This window comes from Colossoma macropomum, unplaced genomic scaffold (assembly GCF_904425465.1).
Source record: "Colossoma macropomum unplaced genomic scaffold, Colossoma_macropomum, whole genome shotgun sequence".
In the NCBI taxonomy this organism is placed as follows: Eukaryota; Metazoa; Chordata; class Actinopteri; order Characiformes; family Serrasalmidae; genus Colossoma; species Colossoma macropomum.
In genome coordinates, this window is record NW_023494786.1 from 26,052,636 (window position 1) to 26,072,029 (window position 19,394).

General features: G+C 38.0%; 1 protein-coding gene across 1 annotated transcript in view; it reads left to right on the forward strand.

Annotated features, from left to right (window-relative positions):
* Positions 1-19,394, forward strand: part of LOC118804418 (neurobeachin-like) — a 235,488-nt gene that overhangs the window by 160,343 nt on the left and 55,751 nt on the right. Inside the window, exons 14-15 of the mRNA XM_036564932.1 lie at positions 8,276-8,413; positions 11,326-11,445. Of these exons, the coding sequence (XP_036420825.1) occupies positions 8,276-8,413; positions 11,326-11,445 (258 nt within the window). The remainder of the gene's footprint in view (positions 1-8,275; positions 8,414-11,325; positions 11,446-19,394) is intronic.

Sequence of the window (19,394 nt, forward strand, 5' to 3'; positions counted from 1 at the left end):
CTGGTTTCTGATCTTAACAGAATATACAATTATTATTTTTAATATAATATATACTATGTATAATGCATATAATATATAATTAATAAAATTGACATAACAGCTCATTTGCCCTTTTTATTAATGTTTTAACTGCTTATTAACAATGTTTATTGTCTAATTAATAAGCATTAATAAATGAATTTTAGACCATTGGTAACTCCTTTATAAGCGTAGTGATTTGTTGAGTATTAGATTTATTCTTGAATTTTAGTTTGTTTTTAGTCTTGTTTATGATACAGGACGATTTTAAAGATGTTTATTTTTATTGTAATTGTAGAACCTAAGAAGAGTAGCAAACACTTTGTGGAAGCTAATGGGGATACAAATGAAGAATAAAGAATTGTGGTGGTAGATGTCATAGTCTTTGATGACATGAGAGCTAACTACAATTAGCAAACATTAGCATGTAACAAAAGCTGTCATGACATCAAACATTACGACATCTGCCATGACACTTTCTGGTAATGGTTACTAAACAAAATCTGTCATGACAGCGTCATCATCAGTGACATCTACTACATGTTTTTGTAACAGGTTACCTCAATGTTATGTAGCAGGGTTTAAGGAAAGTGTTAGCAAATGAAGTTGCCAGGTTAGACCGTCTTTCATTATATTGTCTTTTGATTTCTCCATAGTTTTTGAGCTTTGAGTTCCAAGATCATTCTGAGCATGCAGTAAAAGCTTCATCTTAACAGACTGAGGACATTATTTTACTTCAAGAATACTTCATTCACAGCTTGGGATGTGCTTCTTTCAGGCATTTGGCCACTCGTTGTCCACATCTAGTTGGTTCAAGCACCATGTCCACCTCCTCTTGTCTTGGCTAATGTGTCAGAGGCCTCTACGGTAATCTCTGAACATAGCTGCTACATACTCCTACTCTTGAGAGGCAGAGAGGACTATTGATCGCCCCTCAGGACTTGCTCCCTCAAACTCAATGACACTGAGTGTATTAATATTGACTGCCCACATTCCAGCGAGGCCTGCCTGCTCCCGCTGGTGACTGAAAAGGCTTAGAAGCCAATTTGTCCTGCTCTAAAGGATTTTAATGGAGTATTCACAGGGTCTGTACTGTAAGACTCTAGGGAAGGGAAAGTGAATAATTGTGCTGTGGTAGAAATTGGTTAGGAGTTGCTTCTAAAACAAGGCTTTTTATTTTTTCAAGAAAAGAGGCTGATAGATGAGGTATCTTACCCTTGATTACAGAGATGTATTATTGATGAATGTTAGTCTTAACTTTGTGCATCACAATGCAGTTTATTTCCAACACCTAAACATGTCCATCTTGTGTGACAAAGTGACCAGGTATCAGCCTTGATCAACACGTCTGGGTGAGATATAGTTGCTGAATTGAAAATAGCTCTGTGAAGTTTACAGAATCATATCTTTGAAAGTTATTTAACCTCACATGCTTGCCGACAAAACTATATCTGCAAATTATGCCAGTTTGCTTCATGCGTGACTGTTTTTTTCCATAACTGGCCTCTGAACAATATGCAAAAACAGGCTGGTCATTTTGCACATCAGTCAATAGCTATTTCCTGTTAAATTAGGCAGTTCCAGGCCACAATGGTCAGGAGTCTGGCTTGTGAAGCTATGTGGGTTCTTGAAACCTTTTTCATTATTTTTTTTCCACGGCCTTAAATTATTATAAATGTAAAAAAAAGACATTTAAGGCTTTTTTTATTTCTTTTTCTCTTTCTACATTCTCAAAAAAGGTAGGAAACTGTCACTGGGGTGGGACCCTCAATGGGTACATCTCAGTACCTTTAGTCAGGGAACATAATTGTACTAAAATCCATTAAAATTATATTGTCTAAGTTGTACTGACTCCACACACCCTGTCTCGTCTCCAGGCTTTTTATTTTATTGTTCTGGTTTCTAAACATTAGGTTATGAAAAGGTACAAATACCAACTTTTTCACCTGGAAAAACTTATTTAATGTACACTATTGGACCCTAAAACCACTGCTGTACTTTTGAGGGTACATTTACATTGATTTATACCGTGATGAACAACAAATGTACCTGCACAGAACATTTATTTCTAACAGTGTACTGTTTTTTTTTTCATTCCTGCAAGATAAGTGACACGATACCATCTCCAGTATTAAAATATTTGCTGCATTCTTCTTTTGTTACCCTGCCCAAAAATATAATTGATCCCATGCCTCTCTTGTGATATTAGCTGACCTGGTTTAATAAATCATTACTTGACATTATTATTCTGGCCACCATTTCTGAATCACAGCTATAAAACACAATGCACAAAACTGGCCAAAACTGATTTTTTAAAGCCTTTTTACTTTGCCTAAGCTCTTGTATAAAAAAAAACAGGGCAAATGAAGAAAAGCCAGAACTGTTGATTCTGGATGAAGAGCAAACCCTCTGACATTTAAAGCTATTGGCTTGCCTGGCTCTGCTGCCATTTGAGTGAATATCAGGCTGAAGGTTAATAGACCACAGGTTGTTACATTGATAGCGTAAACCGTCCATGTCTATATTTGAACGCCCTTTATTTTGTGCACAGTAATACAGCAATGTGTGTGCTTTAGTTCAAATATAGACATGGAGTCCAGTTTCATTCACTTTTTTGACCAATATGAGCTCAATGTTCAGGATTTTCATTTTACACCCAGTGTTTGTTAGAAATTGGGTCATTACTGTCATTTTGCTGTACTATTTTAATGTAATTACACAATTGCATAGGTAATAACATGATCAATTACATGACTAATTACATTTATATTCAATTCTAGCCTATACATTCTAGTTTGACAGGTTTGCAATAGCACTTCCGGTTGTTTTCTTTCAGTTTTAATTTTATAATTCACAATTACGGCAAATTATAAACATCAAGTCATAATAGAATATTTCCTTTTGTACTTACAAAGCCTTGAGTATCTCTTGTACATTGATAGAAAACGTAGTAACACAAGAAAGCTCTGATTCTACTCACATGAACACGCACATGCTGTGATTCCTCTTGCAGCAGAGATAAACAGGTTTAAGAGGCCATCACCAAATTTTCAGAATGGATTGCCAGCCAGAAGCTCGGTTTAATGGGGTGAACATATTATCTTGTTTTAGTCACTTTGGTGAGAAATAATTACTATACATAAAAACATCTAAGGGTTAACATGTTGTAGTTACTATAGGAAAAAGTATATCTTTATTGCAATTAAAGCTTTTAGCTATTACTACAAAATAGCCATCCCAGACCAGAGAGACTGTTGCAGTCTGTTTATGTTGTGTGTAGACAGCTTTATCGCCCTCTGTGACCGTGTCTGTGTGTGTGTGGAAGAAAGCTGAATGAATGCCAGTGTGAATGTTTACTCTGGACATTGTGCAGGAGTGTGTGGAAAGGCTTAACAGTGGAGAAAGGCCAGTGCGGGGCAGCGTGTGGATGTACACGGCGTAAATCGGGTCAGACGGGGGTTAAGCCAGGCCAGATTACCTGCTACCTTTAACAGCAGGCTTTAGATTGCTATACACACATATACACATAGTGCTGCACAAATACAGTGCACTCTCGTAGTCACATGAACGCATGCACACTTTGTAGAAGTCTTTGTTGTTTGTGTGTAGTGTTGCTCTCGGAACAAAAAATATTCTTAACTTTTAATGGAAGTTAACCCCTTAAAAGGCCAGCGGGCCCAAAGTTTTATTATACACTTCTATAACCTAAGAATAGCTCAGCCAGTTTGCAGTGAAGTCCCTGTAGTTACTCAAAAATAAGCCTTAGTATGTAATAAGCCTGGGATTTTAAGGGGTTAATATAAAAAGGTTTAATCCAAGTAATTTAGGACATTCTTTATTGGTCTTCTCGTCTTGAAATGCTTGTTTGTTGTAAAGGGCAGCTGCTATTTTCAAATTATGCGAGAAAAATGTCTTGACACTTTCAGAAAAAAGGTACCACTGATGGTACCCCCTCATGTCACTAGTAGGTATGTCTTCAGTACCATTAGTTAGGGAACATAACTGCACCATATCCCACTGTAATTGTATAGATTTTCTTTAGTTACAATGACTCCACACACTTTGTCTTGACACATTTTATTTTCCTATTAAACAAACAAAAAAGGTTTTGTAAAGGTAAAAATACATACCTCTTCACTGAGAAAAAACATATTTAAGTTATACAGTTGGACCTTAAAACCATTGTTGTACCTCTGAGAGTACGTTTACACTGGTTGAATCTTGATGAACTAAAATGTACCTGTACAGTATCTTTTTTTCTGACACTGTATACTGCATATATTATTAGCACATTAAGAAAAAGAGACCTAATAATAAATGCTTTTTTATTAGGAAAAAGAGCAAATAATGTTTTTTTTATTCTTCCATCCACAAGCTTACCAGAATTTGAACTACACTGCTAGAAATAAAGGTGCTGTGCAGGTACATTTTTCGTTCATCAAGGTACAAACAATGTAAATGTACAGTGCTTTTAAGGTCCAATTGTGCACCTTAAATATGTTTTTCCAGGTGAAAAGTACCTTTTCATTACCTAATGTTTTAAAACAGAACAATAAAATAAAAAGCCTGGAGACGAGACGGGGTGTGTGGAGTCAGTACAGCTTGGAAAAATATAATTTCAGTGGATTATGGCACAAATATGTTTGCTGACTAAAGGTACTGAGATGCACCCTTGAGGGTACCACCTCAGTGACAAGATGGGTACTGCCCCAGTGACAGTCTCATACCCTTTTTTTCTGAGAGTGTAGCTTAATTTTTATGTCTTACTTTCAAGCTCCCAAATGTGTTTGGATCAACATCATGTCTCGTGATTTCATTCAAAGTATAATTTTATGCGTTCTGTCCAGCACCTCAAGAACTGACTGTCAAAAAGTGCATTTACTACACCAATGACAGAATCATTATGGGATTTCATCGATTATTTGGTTATTACATTGGCTTAGCAATGGCAAATAACTGTTTTCCATTTTATTATTCTATGCTTTTTGTACTGTTTTGACAGGTTGCAGTTTTTGAGCTAGAAGCACAAAATTTGGCAGGATCGTAGAGCCTGGGGAATAGTGCGCCTGTGCTTTTGTGATCGATTGCATGAACAGTTTTTAAACAGCATTCGTTCAAACATTTTTTCCCCTCGATAGGAAATGCATGCTGGAATGTTGAGAAAATTAAAACATATCTGCCAGAGATAATCACAAAGGGCATCTCTCACATTGTTCCTCATAGACATTATATACAGACTCACATACATACTAGTATGTTTATATACCATAGCAACGGCCTAGCAACACCTTAGCAACCACCTGGGACACCATTCTTCCATAAATTGTTATTACTTTTCCATAAACTGATTTGACTACAGTCATTTCATTGTGTAATTTTGTTTTGTTAATTATATGTGTTTATTTATTTACCATTTTGATTTATGATAAGGCAAACAAAATATGTCATCAAAGTCTGTCTCTGCCAAACCCCAGCTAGGCAGGCTGTTCTTACAGTTAATGAGATCTAATATAGCCTAATGTACCTGTTAACTTCATCATTGTGTTTTATGATACTAGGCCATCAGTGTGCTAGTTTACAGTAAATGTTCTCATGCTGGTTGTAATATGTTATGGGTAGGTGATACAATACTCCTTTAAACTACTCATTTAATGGTTAATATAGCCAACTACAGCATGCTGATCTAGCTAGCATCATTACGAGTGGTCTTAAAGTAAACTAAATCATAGTGTTTGCATTTTAGAAGCATAATCTTTTAATTACTTTTCATAAACTCTCATGTTTGTATCATAGAGATATCTTTTGCAAACCTACAGTAGACCTGTACATCTCAAGAAGTCAGAAGCATAGCAGGTAGCGTAGCATCTCATGCAGAGGTAAACGTTGCAGGCAGTTCAGTCTATGGCCAAACTACAGCTGAGAACCAGGCACTGCTGATTGATTAGTTCCAACACTGTTTCCACACTGGATCTCATAAAGCCCTTCCAAAACTACAGAGGTCTAGAGGTCACGCTAGTTGCGGCCGTCCTGTCACTACAAACTTCATGGATTATCCGTAGTGAACTGAGCTTAAAAACATTTTCTCAACATCATTACATTAAAGTACATGTTAGACAGATAAACAGGCCTGTTTTTGGTTGTTATGATAGCAAGTCTGCACTCGTTAGGCTATCTATGCTGTAAACCTCTGGTAAATGATTATTGGCTATCTGATATTAGCTGTATTTTTGAGCAACATACAGTAAACGTCCATAATCTGTATGTCTTTATCAATACTAACACAACCACTGAGTCATAACTTACTATAGAATTATATTAGACCTACATACAGCATGTGTGAAAGGCTTTAACTGTTTTTTCCTTTTGTTCTAAGCAGTTTAGGAATGTTATGTTGGGATGGGAATACAGAAATAGAAACATTAAAATGTTTCCTCTGCTCGGAGCTAACCTATTCGTTTTTTATTCCATTTCTGAGCACTGATTGTTCCTGGCATGCACAAAACATGCTCTTAAGCTTCCGTACGAATCCGACATCCGCACAATGTACACAAACCATATCCTCAACTGTATTTTAGGGTCGCTGCAAAGTTAAAGTTTTGAGGACAGTGGAGGGTAATAGGGTGTGACAGACAGAGCCCAGCGCAGCGTCCAGCACTGCAGCTAATGGAGCTCTGCAAAGTCTCGCCCATTAAACATTCATAAAGGCTACGCTACACACACTGCACGCACACGCAATGCTCTCTCAACATCTCTCACGCGCTCCACAGCCCTCAGCACGCCGTTACGCAGATGTAAAGCTCGCCGGAGCTCTTTTTATGAGATGCTTTTCCATCTGCTCTGTTCACAGACAGTGTGCACGCTACAAATGACACTGAGTTTATCAGTGAAACAGCCTGCGTATAAAAGGTTGTTTGGGTTAAATGACAAAGCTGAGATTTTAAAGTTAGTCAAACTGGAATTTTTAACTGGAACCAGACAATGTTTGTACAGTGTTTGATCCCAGAGTACCTCTGGAGAACATATCAGCAGAGACCATTTAAGACACTGCACTACAATTACATTTCATTTTCTGGATGTTAATGTTTTAGACTGTTTTTTTCCCCTTTTAATTAATTAATTACATACACTGCAGTTATTTTTTATAATAATGGGTTATCTGGGTGATAATATTATGCAAAAGTCAGAGACCACCTTTTCATTTATTTTATTTCCAGTCCAAACAACCATTAAGTACAAGATATTCATTTCACAGCTTCAGGAAAAAAAAGCAGAAAACATATTTAACAATAACCAAATATATCACTTTTTCAGTGTTTTGTGTGTCCAATCAGTGCCTTTATTGCAGCTCGCATTCTTTTCGGGAGACTTGCTTTCAGTTTTACAAAGAAATCTGCAGGGGTATTTTTCTACACCTCCAAAGTTCAGTCTTAGAAGTTGGTTGAGTTTTCTGCTCCTCATGATCCCAAATTCAGACTAATTAGTCTGTAAAGCCTTGCTCCATACCTCCATGGTGTTCTAGTGCAAATGTTCTTTTTTGTCTCTTTCCTTTTCTCAGTAAGTGCTTCTTCCTAGCTACACACCCTTTCAGACTCATAGTGTTGAGTTGTCTTCTCACAGTGGAAGGATGGACAGAAATACCTGTGGATTTTTTCAGATTTGAAGCAACAGTGGAGCTTAATTTTCTCCTATTTAATATTGTACCTTTCTAATCTTGTATATCTAATCTTGTCAAAAATATCTTGTGAAAACTGAATAACTTTTACTTATTGAACATTTAGTTTAATAAGGGTGAATAAGGGTAAATGAAGGGTGGTCTCTGACTGTACATGTAGTACTGTACATGTATTTGTTACATTGGTTTTCTATATTTGCTCATTATAAATGTAATTTGCTGCTATGTGATCATATAATTTTGCAACTACACTTAAATAATATAGCAAACTGACATCATCACAACAAAATGTTATGTTAAATTCCTTATTCATCATTTTATATAAGCAGAAATGTTTCATCATGTAATGTTTGACCATCAAAGATGTTACAAGTGTTATAAATTCTGTATTTGCAGCCTGCAGAAGTATAAGTGATTCATTCATGTAATCATATTAACCTTGAGGTCACAGTCATTATGTAATGACTATACAATTAAATATTTAATTATCTAACTACGTTTGAACCATGTGGTAAGAGTACTGTAATGCCTCTCAGCTTCTAAGGATGAATATCTCTCACCACCTCTCCCCTCTGTTTTCCCCAGCCAATCGGAGCTCTTAACCCAAAGCGGGCAGTTTTCTATGCAGAGCGCTATGAATCGTGGGATGAGGAGACTCCGCCCTGCCACTACACCACTCACTACTCCACTGCAGCCTCCATCCTCCACTGGCTGGTCAGAATAGTAAGTCCTGCTTCAGCTCACCACGGCCTCAAAGCAAGTTCGACACATGCAGCTCCTTTGTTTACTTCCGGATCATCCAATCCATCAGGAAAACTAAACAAATGAAAAGGATCAGTAATGGATCTTTGGTATAATCACAATAATCTGCATGAGGTAGTACTATACAGATGGATGGTGTGCCGATCTACTCAGCTTTTAGCTTCATGTCTACAACCACAGCATAGTAGTGGCAGTATCTCAAGGTGTGGTTACCTTAAAAGTATTAATTAATGCTTATAACAGCATCCAAACCATGCTAATGCTTTACTCCAGCCAATATAAATGCTGTGGTTGGTAGTAAGGTCATCCCACTGGGCAGTAGCATTCCCTGTACATATTGCAATACCGGTATTCCAATGGGGAGGTACCAAAAATGACAGTGCAAGTCTCATATGATGATGTTGATCTTTAAGGGACCTGTTTTTAACTGTCATTCAAAACATATTGGGATTCATTTTCACCCCTTGGAATGCCACTATTTGCGAGTACCACAAAGAATTCCAGCATTCCAGCATCCAGCCGCTTCAATTCCCCTTGTACCATTTCAATAAACAACACCCAAGCCCTGTGACTGAGAACCACTTTGATAGTATATCACGCTGTATGTCAGCCGGGTCTTTCACAACAGAACATAAGTCAAATTCAACATCTCAATCGGGCCGGCTTTGGGTTCCACTCGAGAGGGCCGGCGAGGGGCTTTCACAGTCTAGTAAACTGGCATATGTGAGAACACTAAAGAGGGCAGCGTAATGATTTACACGCCAGCGCATGACAGCTTTATGTCTCTCAGACAGATGAGCAGAGAAACACACGTCCATCACAACCTCCCCTTACTGTCCTCACTCGACCTGGGTTTGACTGAGGGCTGCCCACACTGAACCGAGAACAGCTCTGTCTGGTTTTGTTTGATGGAGATTGTCCTACATCACCATGTGTAGATGATATTAGTATAAATCTCAGATGATCTGAAAGAAAATGAATGTCATAATGAACTTGCACGTTAAAGGGCCCATATCCTGCATTTGTCCATCCTACATTATGTCCAAGAAACAGTCATAATTAATTCTTGAAAAAAACACTTGAATTTCACATTTTAAACACCTTACATTTTTTTCAAACACATGTGAAAAACAGCTTGTTACATGTAAATGATCTCTGTTCTGATTGGCTGCCTTGTATTGTTTCTTATTGAAAAAACAGTCCAGGCTGAAACACAATCTTATAACTTCAGTATGAATGGGAGGGGCTAAACCGATATAGACTGAATGAGTGGATATTTATACATGATTTTTCATGATATCACAATAATGGTGAATTTAAAACAGACTGCAAATCTTGTATATATATGTATATATATATATATATATATATATATATATATACAGTTCCTATATGGACTGTATGAACTGGGAAGTTTATTAGCAGGTTTTAAAACTTTAACAATGCTACATCGAACTCTTTTATTCCATAAAAGTGAAGAAAAATTTTCATGAAAAATAAAATTGTTGGAATATTAAAGATAGTCTTCATTATTCTTGTATTTCATTGTTTTCCCTGAGGTCCACTTATTCATTTTTGCATTATTAGTTTCAAACCTCCCTTTATCTATTTATTAATCAGACTTTTTTAGTTACTGTGACTTTAAGACTGGTATATGTAAATGACCTCTATTCTGATAGGCTGCCTTGTATTGTTCCTTATTCAAAAAGCAATCCAGGCTGAAACATTCTTTCGTACTTCAGTATAAACTACAAAAATCTACATTTTATGAAAATTATGGAAAATTCAGGTTTATATGATGTGAACCCTTTATTTCATTTGTAAACTCTGTTTTAAATTATTTGCACCTTATTTTTATTTTATTTTAATATATTTCCAAATATTTTAAAGTGCGTGTAATTTATACATGAGATTTATGCCAGCCACATCTACAAATGGTGCCCATGTGAGGAAATACGACCAACATATTACAGATGTATTGATGAATTCATGAAATTTGTGCATATTATGCATTCCCATTTGAATTTAGAGCTCAGATCAGCTGTAACCCTTGAGCAAAAAGACTTTTTTTCTGTAGGTCAATCTTATTATAGAAGAATGACAGAGTTTAACAATCAATACAGCGTGATTTTGCTAAATTAAATGCTTTTACAATCAAATAAGCTCTCTTTATTTAATTTCATTCGTATTCCAAATTAAAAACTTTTGTAATTGCCTTTTCTCTGCCAGTAGACAGTTTGGGGTTGATGATGATTTGGAAAAGGGTTGCTGTGACAGCTCCTAAGTCGGGCTTGAGTGAGATTGTAGACACCATCATCTCTCCCTCGCTGGCTCTTCCTGCCTCTCCATGTCACTCCAGCCCGGGATGATGATGGCGAATATGAGCCAATTAGAGCCGGAGCTCTGCTCCTCAACCAACAGGCCACATCCAGTAATTAATTCTGCCTCAGGCACTGCTAGCATAAATGAGAAGGGAAGGGGGAAAAAAGCCTCCACTAACTCTCCATAATCTGACAGATGTGTCCTCCACATTGAGATGTTTATGCAAACGGAACATTTCCTCGAGCTTCCTGGAGCGCTCAATCATGTGATCGCGTCAAATTACCATAGAAATGAATTTGGATTTCACTTTGCAGATGTTTATGTTGCAGAATAATATTAGTTCCTTTGAAAACGAATGCAGATTTGTCAAAACAAGTGGTTAATTATCAGTCAAACTTGGCAAACGGATCACGTGGCATGTCGGCGAAGTGTGGTTGAGCTCTACACTCTAGACTCTGCTGCTCTGTTCGGCTTTATGGTTTTGGTGTATGGAATAAACACCAGTTGATAATGCAGTGTGTGACAGTCTCTGTGTGTCTGTTTGAATGCAGGAGCCCTTTACCACCTGCTTTCTCAGCACCAATGGCAACAAGTTTGATCACGCCAACCATACCTTCTCTGGTATCACACGCTCGTGGAGGCACTGCCAGCGGGACACCTCAGATGTGAAGGTAAGACATGGCACCCTAGTAAACATGCTATTATCTGAAACTGCGTGAAATGTAACAAGTAACAAATAGCTTACAAGTAAATGAAGCTTAAACACACATATAGTTACTGTCTTCAATCACCACACGCCTCAGACCATGTGAAGTTGTGTAGTAATCTCTTAAATAGACTTGCCTATGTGGTTTCTGACACTGTATGAATGCTATTTTTATATTAAAATGAATAAGCAGAAGCTTTTTTATAAAACAGAAAGTTCTGGTCCTAAAATCTGTTTAGTTGAGATGTGTTTCCAAGCCATTAAACACACTGTATGCACACCTATGACTGTCTCACAGTAAGAATTGTGTAGCTAATGCACTGTTATGTTGCTTATATGGACCACTGAGCATGTTGGTAGATGGGAACAGGAATCAATGTGTATATGAAGTAAATGGCCCAAAGCAGTACTAAACATACTTTGTTTAACTTTTTATCTTAATAACCAGAATGAGGTTGATCAACTCTGTAGACAGCTAACAGGCTCCTCTCCTCATATTCATTCTTAAGTTTCAAATTAAAGTATTTACCGAAAGAACCATTGTAAAACTGCAATAAAGTATGTTTAGCTTGAAATGTCCATAGTTTTTGGTGGATCTGCAGAAAGCAGTAGAAACCCTGTATCGAAAATCTATCATGTGGTACTGTATGCTAACATAACACTGGAGATCACGTAGAGTCACTAGCAGAAATTGTCATCATTGCTGCAATGGTAATTTGATATGAAAAAGCTTCTTATGAGGTGAAGATTTCTGCATTGAACATTGTTATATCATGATATATCATATGTATAATAAAATAATTAGATGACAAAATTTGAAAAGTGAATGGAATAACTGCAGCCTGCAATGTAATGTACTGAAGGGTAACTAAAAAATGTCTTAGTGGTCCATGGTTGCTTGGCAATGTTAGCCTGCTGTTAAATATTTTTGCTGGAACCCATACAGGAAAAAAACACTTGAATTTCACATTTTAAACACCTTACATTTTTTTCAAGCACATGTGAAAAACAGCTTGTTACGTGTAAAAAATAAAAAAGTGATCACATATTAGAATATGATCATCTGAAAACCATAATCACATATTATTCCCATGATGTTACCTATGTCTGCTTGCCATCATGTGGTTTTTAGACATCTCACACACACACAAAAATATGGGTTTTTTCTGTAAGGGAAGAATTGTTCAATGCAGGTAGTATTAATGATAATTTGATAATTCATTGAATATTTGTTTATTTTATTACATTTTCTGTCGCTATTTCATTAAAGCAATAAATACCTTTTAGTGGTTTTCCCATAGGTAAGGGTTTATTGGCACTCACAGTATCCAAGACATTCACCTATTAACACCCCTCAGCCATGATAAAATCACCTTAATGCACGGTCTCTCTCGGCTTATTGCTTTTACTTTGTTGGTTACTCTAGAGTTGCAGCTCCTGTTCAGATTTCAAAATGTAAACTTTAGAAACATTTCTTTGCTGAACTATTCCTGCGATAACTCATAAATTGTTTCAGATGTTTTAGAGCTGGGAAAGCACTAAAATGATCAGGGAAGTCTTGACCAGGATTGAGAAACACAAGCAACTAATAGAAAGCTTTGAAACACAATTCTTATTTAAATACCTTGACAGCAAACCTCATTAGCTGCAGTGACATATCATTCTCTTTCTAAACTATTAATGCTCATTTACTATGAAACAATACTCGACTATATAACACTCAACTTTTTGTGACTTCAATTAAAGCCTCATTTCATTCTGAGAGCTTTCAAAAGAAAAGCACAATGAAAACCATGCTAAAGCAGCCCTTTAGAAGAAGCTCCTCCACCAAAGCATCACAGACAGAGCTGCAGCCACAGTGGCTAAGTCACAGCTCCTCTCCGCTCGGCGACACACAGCAGGGCATGCTCACGCTGACCTAAAAGTGTCAGACTTTTCCAGCACACCCCGCGTCGGGTTAGCTTCGCCGCAGGCAATTAATAAAGCATTAATGACAAAAGCTATTTAAAATGTAGTCTTTCATGTAAAGGCAGGGCTTTCTACTTCCCAAGGCTGGGGGACAGCGGGCTACGACGCAAGTTACAGGCCAGACGCGTGCTCTGGCAGCAAGCTAGCCTGGTGAAACATCGGCTATGTTAACAAATACAGCCTTCGTCCAGCCACTCGTGTGTCTGCATGGATATGATTTTACAGAGCGGAAATGGCCACAGATATATTAGGACACAAATAGAGATTGTCCTGTGTGCACTGTTGTTAGAGCAAGGTAGCCATTTCCATAATGTATGCAGTAAGACTTTTATTCAGCAAAAAAGCTTGTATTGTTGTACTTTTTGGGTAATGTTGGTAATTTGAACAATATTTTATATTTGAGGCCTCTCTTGTCTAATGGAATATGACTGTTATACCATACTGAGCCAGAAAGGAGGCCAAAAAGTTTGGAAGCAGTAGAAATTTTGTAAAAAAATAAACATGAGACATTTATTTTTTTAAAGCAGACAGTAATATGTTTATTAAAGTAGAACTGGGTTCGACCTAACATCTTCAACAATGGTGTACAAGTAACTGATTCTTAGTTACTCTTGCTCTTGGTGTTTATCTTGCAGTCCTGTTTTTATCATATCCACCTAATTCCTCCATTCAGACGCTTCTGAACACTGAATCGGTTATGCTGCATTAGGAGAGTTATGTTACAGTGTTGGAAGATCACAAGTTTGTTCCTTGGTGAACTCATAGCCAACCATGGCTGAGAGTCCTAGAGAGCATAATTGACATTTTACAAAATTCTAGAAGTCCTGTGTCCTTCAGTTACTGTTGATATCTCTGTCAAACTTTCAGCTCAGGCCACCTAGTATTACTAAAATCTTTGGTAACCCAAACGAAAACTTAGAAGCAAAGAGTACCTTTAAAAACATGTTATTCAAAAATAAGCTAGCAAATCAAGGACATCCAGTCACTGCATGTTAAAATGAAAGATTTCCATATCTAATAAAGAGGAGTGACTGAAGCTGTCCCTTTAGATGAGATAATTCCAAAGCTAACCATAAATCTTATCATATTAACATTGTACTGTAATGTTATTTATCATTAGCCTCTATGTTAAAATGAGTGTTATAAAACGGATAGTTCCGGTCTTAAAATCTGATCGGCTGAGCTGCGTTTGAAGCCGTTGTAAAATCTACGATATATGCACACCTATGACCACCTGACAGCAACTGAATTATATACTACTGGCTATATATTATATACTACCTTTTGTGATGTTAATGGAATAGTCTTTGACACTCATGCTGCTTGCATGGACCACCGAGTGTACTGATAAAGTAAGAACCTGTTTTTTGTTCAAACTGAGGGGCTGGAGACTTATGTTCTTAACTAGAACTGGACTGGTCAGCTAGCTAACAGGCTGAAAGATAGCAAACCTGCTAAACAACTCCATCATTAATATCACAGGCTTGAATTAAAGTAGTTGGGGTATAATTAACTAAAACTAAAAATGTCACTTGAATGGATTACATGCTTCAGATGTTCGTGTGACAGTCAGATGTAGCATCAAACCCAAGCTGAATCCCAAACGGCTCCATATTCTCTAAAAAAGTCCGAAATGACTATTTCTTAGCTGTATTTTGCACCGTTGGGCTGCAGGATCCAGTATTTAAATCCCTACGTAGTGCACTATGTAGGAAGCAGAAAGACATTTGAGATTTATCCCCAGCATAAGAAGAGTGGTGCCACTGGATTTGTGCTGATTAAGGCTTGCGGTGGTAATTTGGTGATGAAAAAGTAATTATAAAAAGAAAGTTTTTGCATTAAAAAGTGCTGTGTTATCATATGTTCATCATTATCTGACAAAAAGTTAATATATTCATGAAATAACCACAGTATACAGAGATGGGCGACCGAACGCTCTTCTCATTTGCAGTCCATGGTTGCTTGGCAATGATAGCATACTCTAAAGGAACTACATTTCTTGGTGGAATACTTGTTTATGTCAATTATTATTAATAACAACTTTTCTGAAAAATTCATCATTTATGTCTGCTTCATGTTGTGCCTAAGAACACCCTTCCCGTTATAAAATCACAGTAATGCACAGCATCTCATGGCTTATTGCTTTATTAGTAAATACAGCAAGCTAGATCCCCTTTAGCTTACCTTTTAGAGCATAGCTCAGAAATGAAAGCATCAGGAACAACGTTAAGGCAAAACCACCCTCCAGATGATAAAGTTAACAGGTACATTGCATGTTTCTCAGTAACACTTCTCCACCACCTCTTAGTCTAAAAAGTCTGACTAATTTGCTGCCACTGCTGTTCTCGCTGCAGGTTTGTTATGGAAAAGTTTTGTCTGAGCTTATTCTTTGCTTGTTAGAGAAAGTAGAGCATAGAAGGCTTAGAGGAATGTCAATAATAATTTTGGAAACAGTCAGATGGCCCCACTGTCTCTGGGTGGGTAGGATGGCCCTCCCCCTCCCCCTCATCAACCAGCATGAGGCTATGCCAATGAGGGTGTCTGTTAGCTGACGTAACATAATTGGCTATTACTGTCCTCCACCCGTGTTGAACTGTCCGATGACGTTGCAATAGTGGCTGTTCGGAAGAAGTGGACAGTGTGAAGGCCTTTCCATATAATGCACTAGTATAAGAGTACAAAACTGAAAACCATTTGAATATTTTGGGAAAAAATAAATATATGTTGTGTTCATTTTGACAAATTGGCTTAATAAAACATTTATGTTGGTGCAGGACCCACCTACTCTCTTAAAAATAGCAGCTCATGAGTGGTTCTTACTTGAATGTGTTTTTCTTTTAAAAATCTTTAACATTATTTGAATATTTAAAATGGTTTTAAAATGTACTTCACACTCACATTCATTGTTCTTCACATTCATTATCTCTTTCTTTAAAGCCAGAAAAGTTATCCAGGGAACAGAAGTGGTTCTCCTAGTATTGCTCCAAAGAACCCTTTTTGGTACCTTCTAACAGTGAACCACAGGTCCCAGGAAGCTTTGCCTTATGCTTGATACTTAGTCAAATCGGTATGATTAAAAGGAAGCCCATGTCAGCCCCCTGTCCACCCCACTTCTCAATTTTCTTCATTACTCCAGTCCACCAGTAATGACTACAAGCTGTCAGAGAAAGCTGGGTTAACAGGGGTGACCCCCTAAAAGAGCAGGTCAGTGGGAACTGACCCAGTGCCACACAGTATGGCTTTGTCTCTAAAGGAGTCATGTCCAGCTCTGGTCCTGTTTAGTGATTTTCCTGCTCAGACTCACCCGATTCAATTCAATAGTTACTTACAAAGTTTAATATTTAAGACAAAGCACCCTTCGATTACAGTGAACTAGTAATTTTCTTAATTTGTCACAATAAAAAGTCACAGGATGCACATTGGTTAGTGAAACCAAGAGTCAAAAAATAATAAAATACTGATTATATTAATATTACTTATTTTTATTGTAATATTTTTTATTTGTTTTGAGTAGTAGATGTGTTGGAGCAGGGATAGTATGCTGGAGTCTGATGCTCTAAGGCCAGAGCTGGACATCTAAAGCCTGAATCATATCTCTGTCCACTGCATTATCACACACCAGCAACATGCTCTGAGCCAATAAGTGAATGGTCAATGCTATAGCATCAACTACCCTGTCCATCTGCCATTAGCTTAGCACACAAGCACAACAGAAAGAGAGAGAGAGTGAAAGAGAGGGTGAGAGAGAGAGAGAGAGAGAGAGAGAGAGAGAGAAAGTATTTTGCCCTGGAACCTTCCACCGTTTCCCAATAATCTCCTCCAAAAACTGGCTCTGTCTAAAGGTGTGCAGTGTTGGTGACAGCTGCAGATGCGGCCGTCATTAGGCCGAGTGGTGTACAGCTGTGGCGGCGGCGGTGTGATTGACTTGTCAGCCCATTATGAGGCTGTAGCAGAATTAATGGCTGCCGCTGGAGGTGGCCAGAGGAAGCGCTGGCAGTCAGAAACAGCTCAGAGAATAGCTACTGCTAGCCTGCCTCCAAAACCAAAACGTCCAGCAAGGAGATCCACAGAACGCTCTGTCCATCTTCAGCTCAGGTCCTCTAGGTGAAGTCTGAGGAACTCGAGCTGCCACAGCAGTGGCTTTTTAAATCACAGATTTGTGTCATTGTGCTTGTGCTGAACCTTCAGAGCAGATGGCAACTATTAGCATCCACTGCAGTGTTTTTTTTTTAGAACTGTTATGGAGGACAACTGAGGAGTTTTCACTGAATTTCAGCTGTTTTTCAACCTTCAGAAGTTGAGAGTTTTTACTGTCATTTTACTGTACTTTTTAAATGTAGCTGTATAATTATACAAGTAATTACATAAGTAATTACACAAGTAACTAGAAAAGTAACTAGACTGTGCAATATAAGAAATTCCTAGATGGTTGCCTGGTTGTTGCTAGATGGTTACAATGGTATTTTAGGTGTTTTATAGGTAGGTGGTTTTAGGTGGTTAAGGCTAAGCAGTTAGTGTGGTATCCCAGGTGGTTGTTTGGAAATTGTGGTTGTCATGGTCACCAATAGGGTGTTGCTAGGTGGCTGCTAGGGTATCCAAGGCGGTTGCTAGGGTATTGCCAGAAGGTTGCTATGGTGTTTCAGGTGGTTTTTAAGGTGTTGCTAGGTACGTGTGGGTGCTACAGTGTCTCTGGTCGTTGCTAGGATGTTGCTGTGTGTTGCTATGATATCTCTAGTGCTTGCAAGGTGCCTGCTATGGTATCCATGGTGGTTGCTAGGATATTGCTAGAAGGTTGCTATGGTATTCCAGGTGGTTTTTCAGGGTGTTTCTAGGTAAGTGCCGTTGCTACGGCATCTCTGTTGGTTGCTAGGGTGTTGTTTTGTAGTTGCTATGATATCTCTAGTGTTTGCTAGGTGCCTGTTATGGTATCCACGGCGGTTTCTAGGTTGTTGCTAGAAGGTTGCTATGGTGTTCCAGGTGGTTTCTAGGGTGTTGCTAGGTAAGTGTAGTTGCTATGGTATCTCTGTTGGTTGCTAGGGTGTTGTTTTGTGGTTGCTATGATATCTCTAGTGCTTGCTAGGTGCCTGTTATGGTATCCACGGTGGATGCTAGTGTGGTGCTAGAAGGTTGCTATGGTGTTCCAGGTGGTTTTTAGGGTGTTGCTAGGTAAGTGTAGTTGCTACAGTATCTCTGGTGTTTGCTAGGTGTTGCTCTGTGGCTGCAATGATATCTCTAGTGCTTGCTAGGTGGCTGCTAGGGTATCCAAGGCGGTTGCTAGGGTATTGCCAGAAGGTTGCTATGGTGTTTCAGGTGGTTTTTAAGGTGTTGCTAGGTACATGTGGGTGCTACAGTGTCTCTGGTGGTTGCTAGGGTGTTGCTATGCTTTGCGATCACCTCTGTGTAAAAACGTGAATATGTTCTGGATAGAAAGTATCAGCTTGTTTCAATGAGCTACATGCAAGAAGTGACTAATGTCTTCTGTTATTGTTGGCAATAACAGGGACTTACACATAAGGTTATTTGTATGTTTGAATGTCATTAAATTCCATTGACAGTCAGACACTGGAGACTGTTTTATTGGTCTAGTGTCCTGCCTTTTGACCTGCTTACAAAACCCCTGAGGTTTATAAAAGCTTAAAGCATCTGGTCTTATTCAACCCAAGGGTATATTTAAATAAAATTAATAAATAAGTGAATGAACAAATGAACGTATAAGTAACGAGCTAAGGAAAAATAGTTTGGCATGACAGGTTCAGTTGTTTGCAGGCAAAATAACATTTAAATGGTTTTAAATGCTCTTCAAAGGCAAGTGCTAGTGACATTCAAGAGTGAATAGGTCACATTCCTCGTGTGCACATCATGCCCCAATGTGCGGAGCCGTCTTTCACAGGGCATTCTGGGTAATTTGTGAAAGGGGGTACAAAACTGGTGTTTGGAATGTGGCTC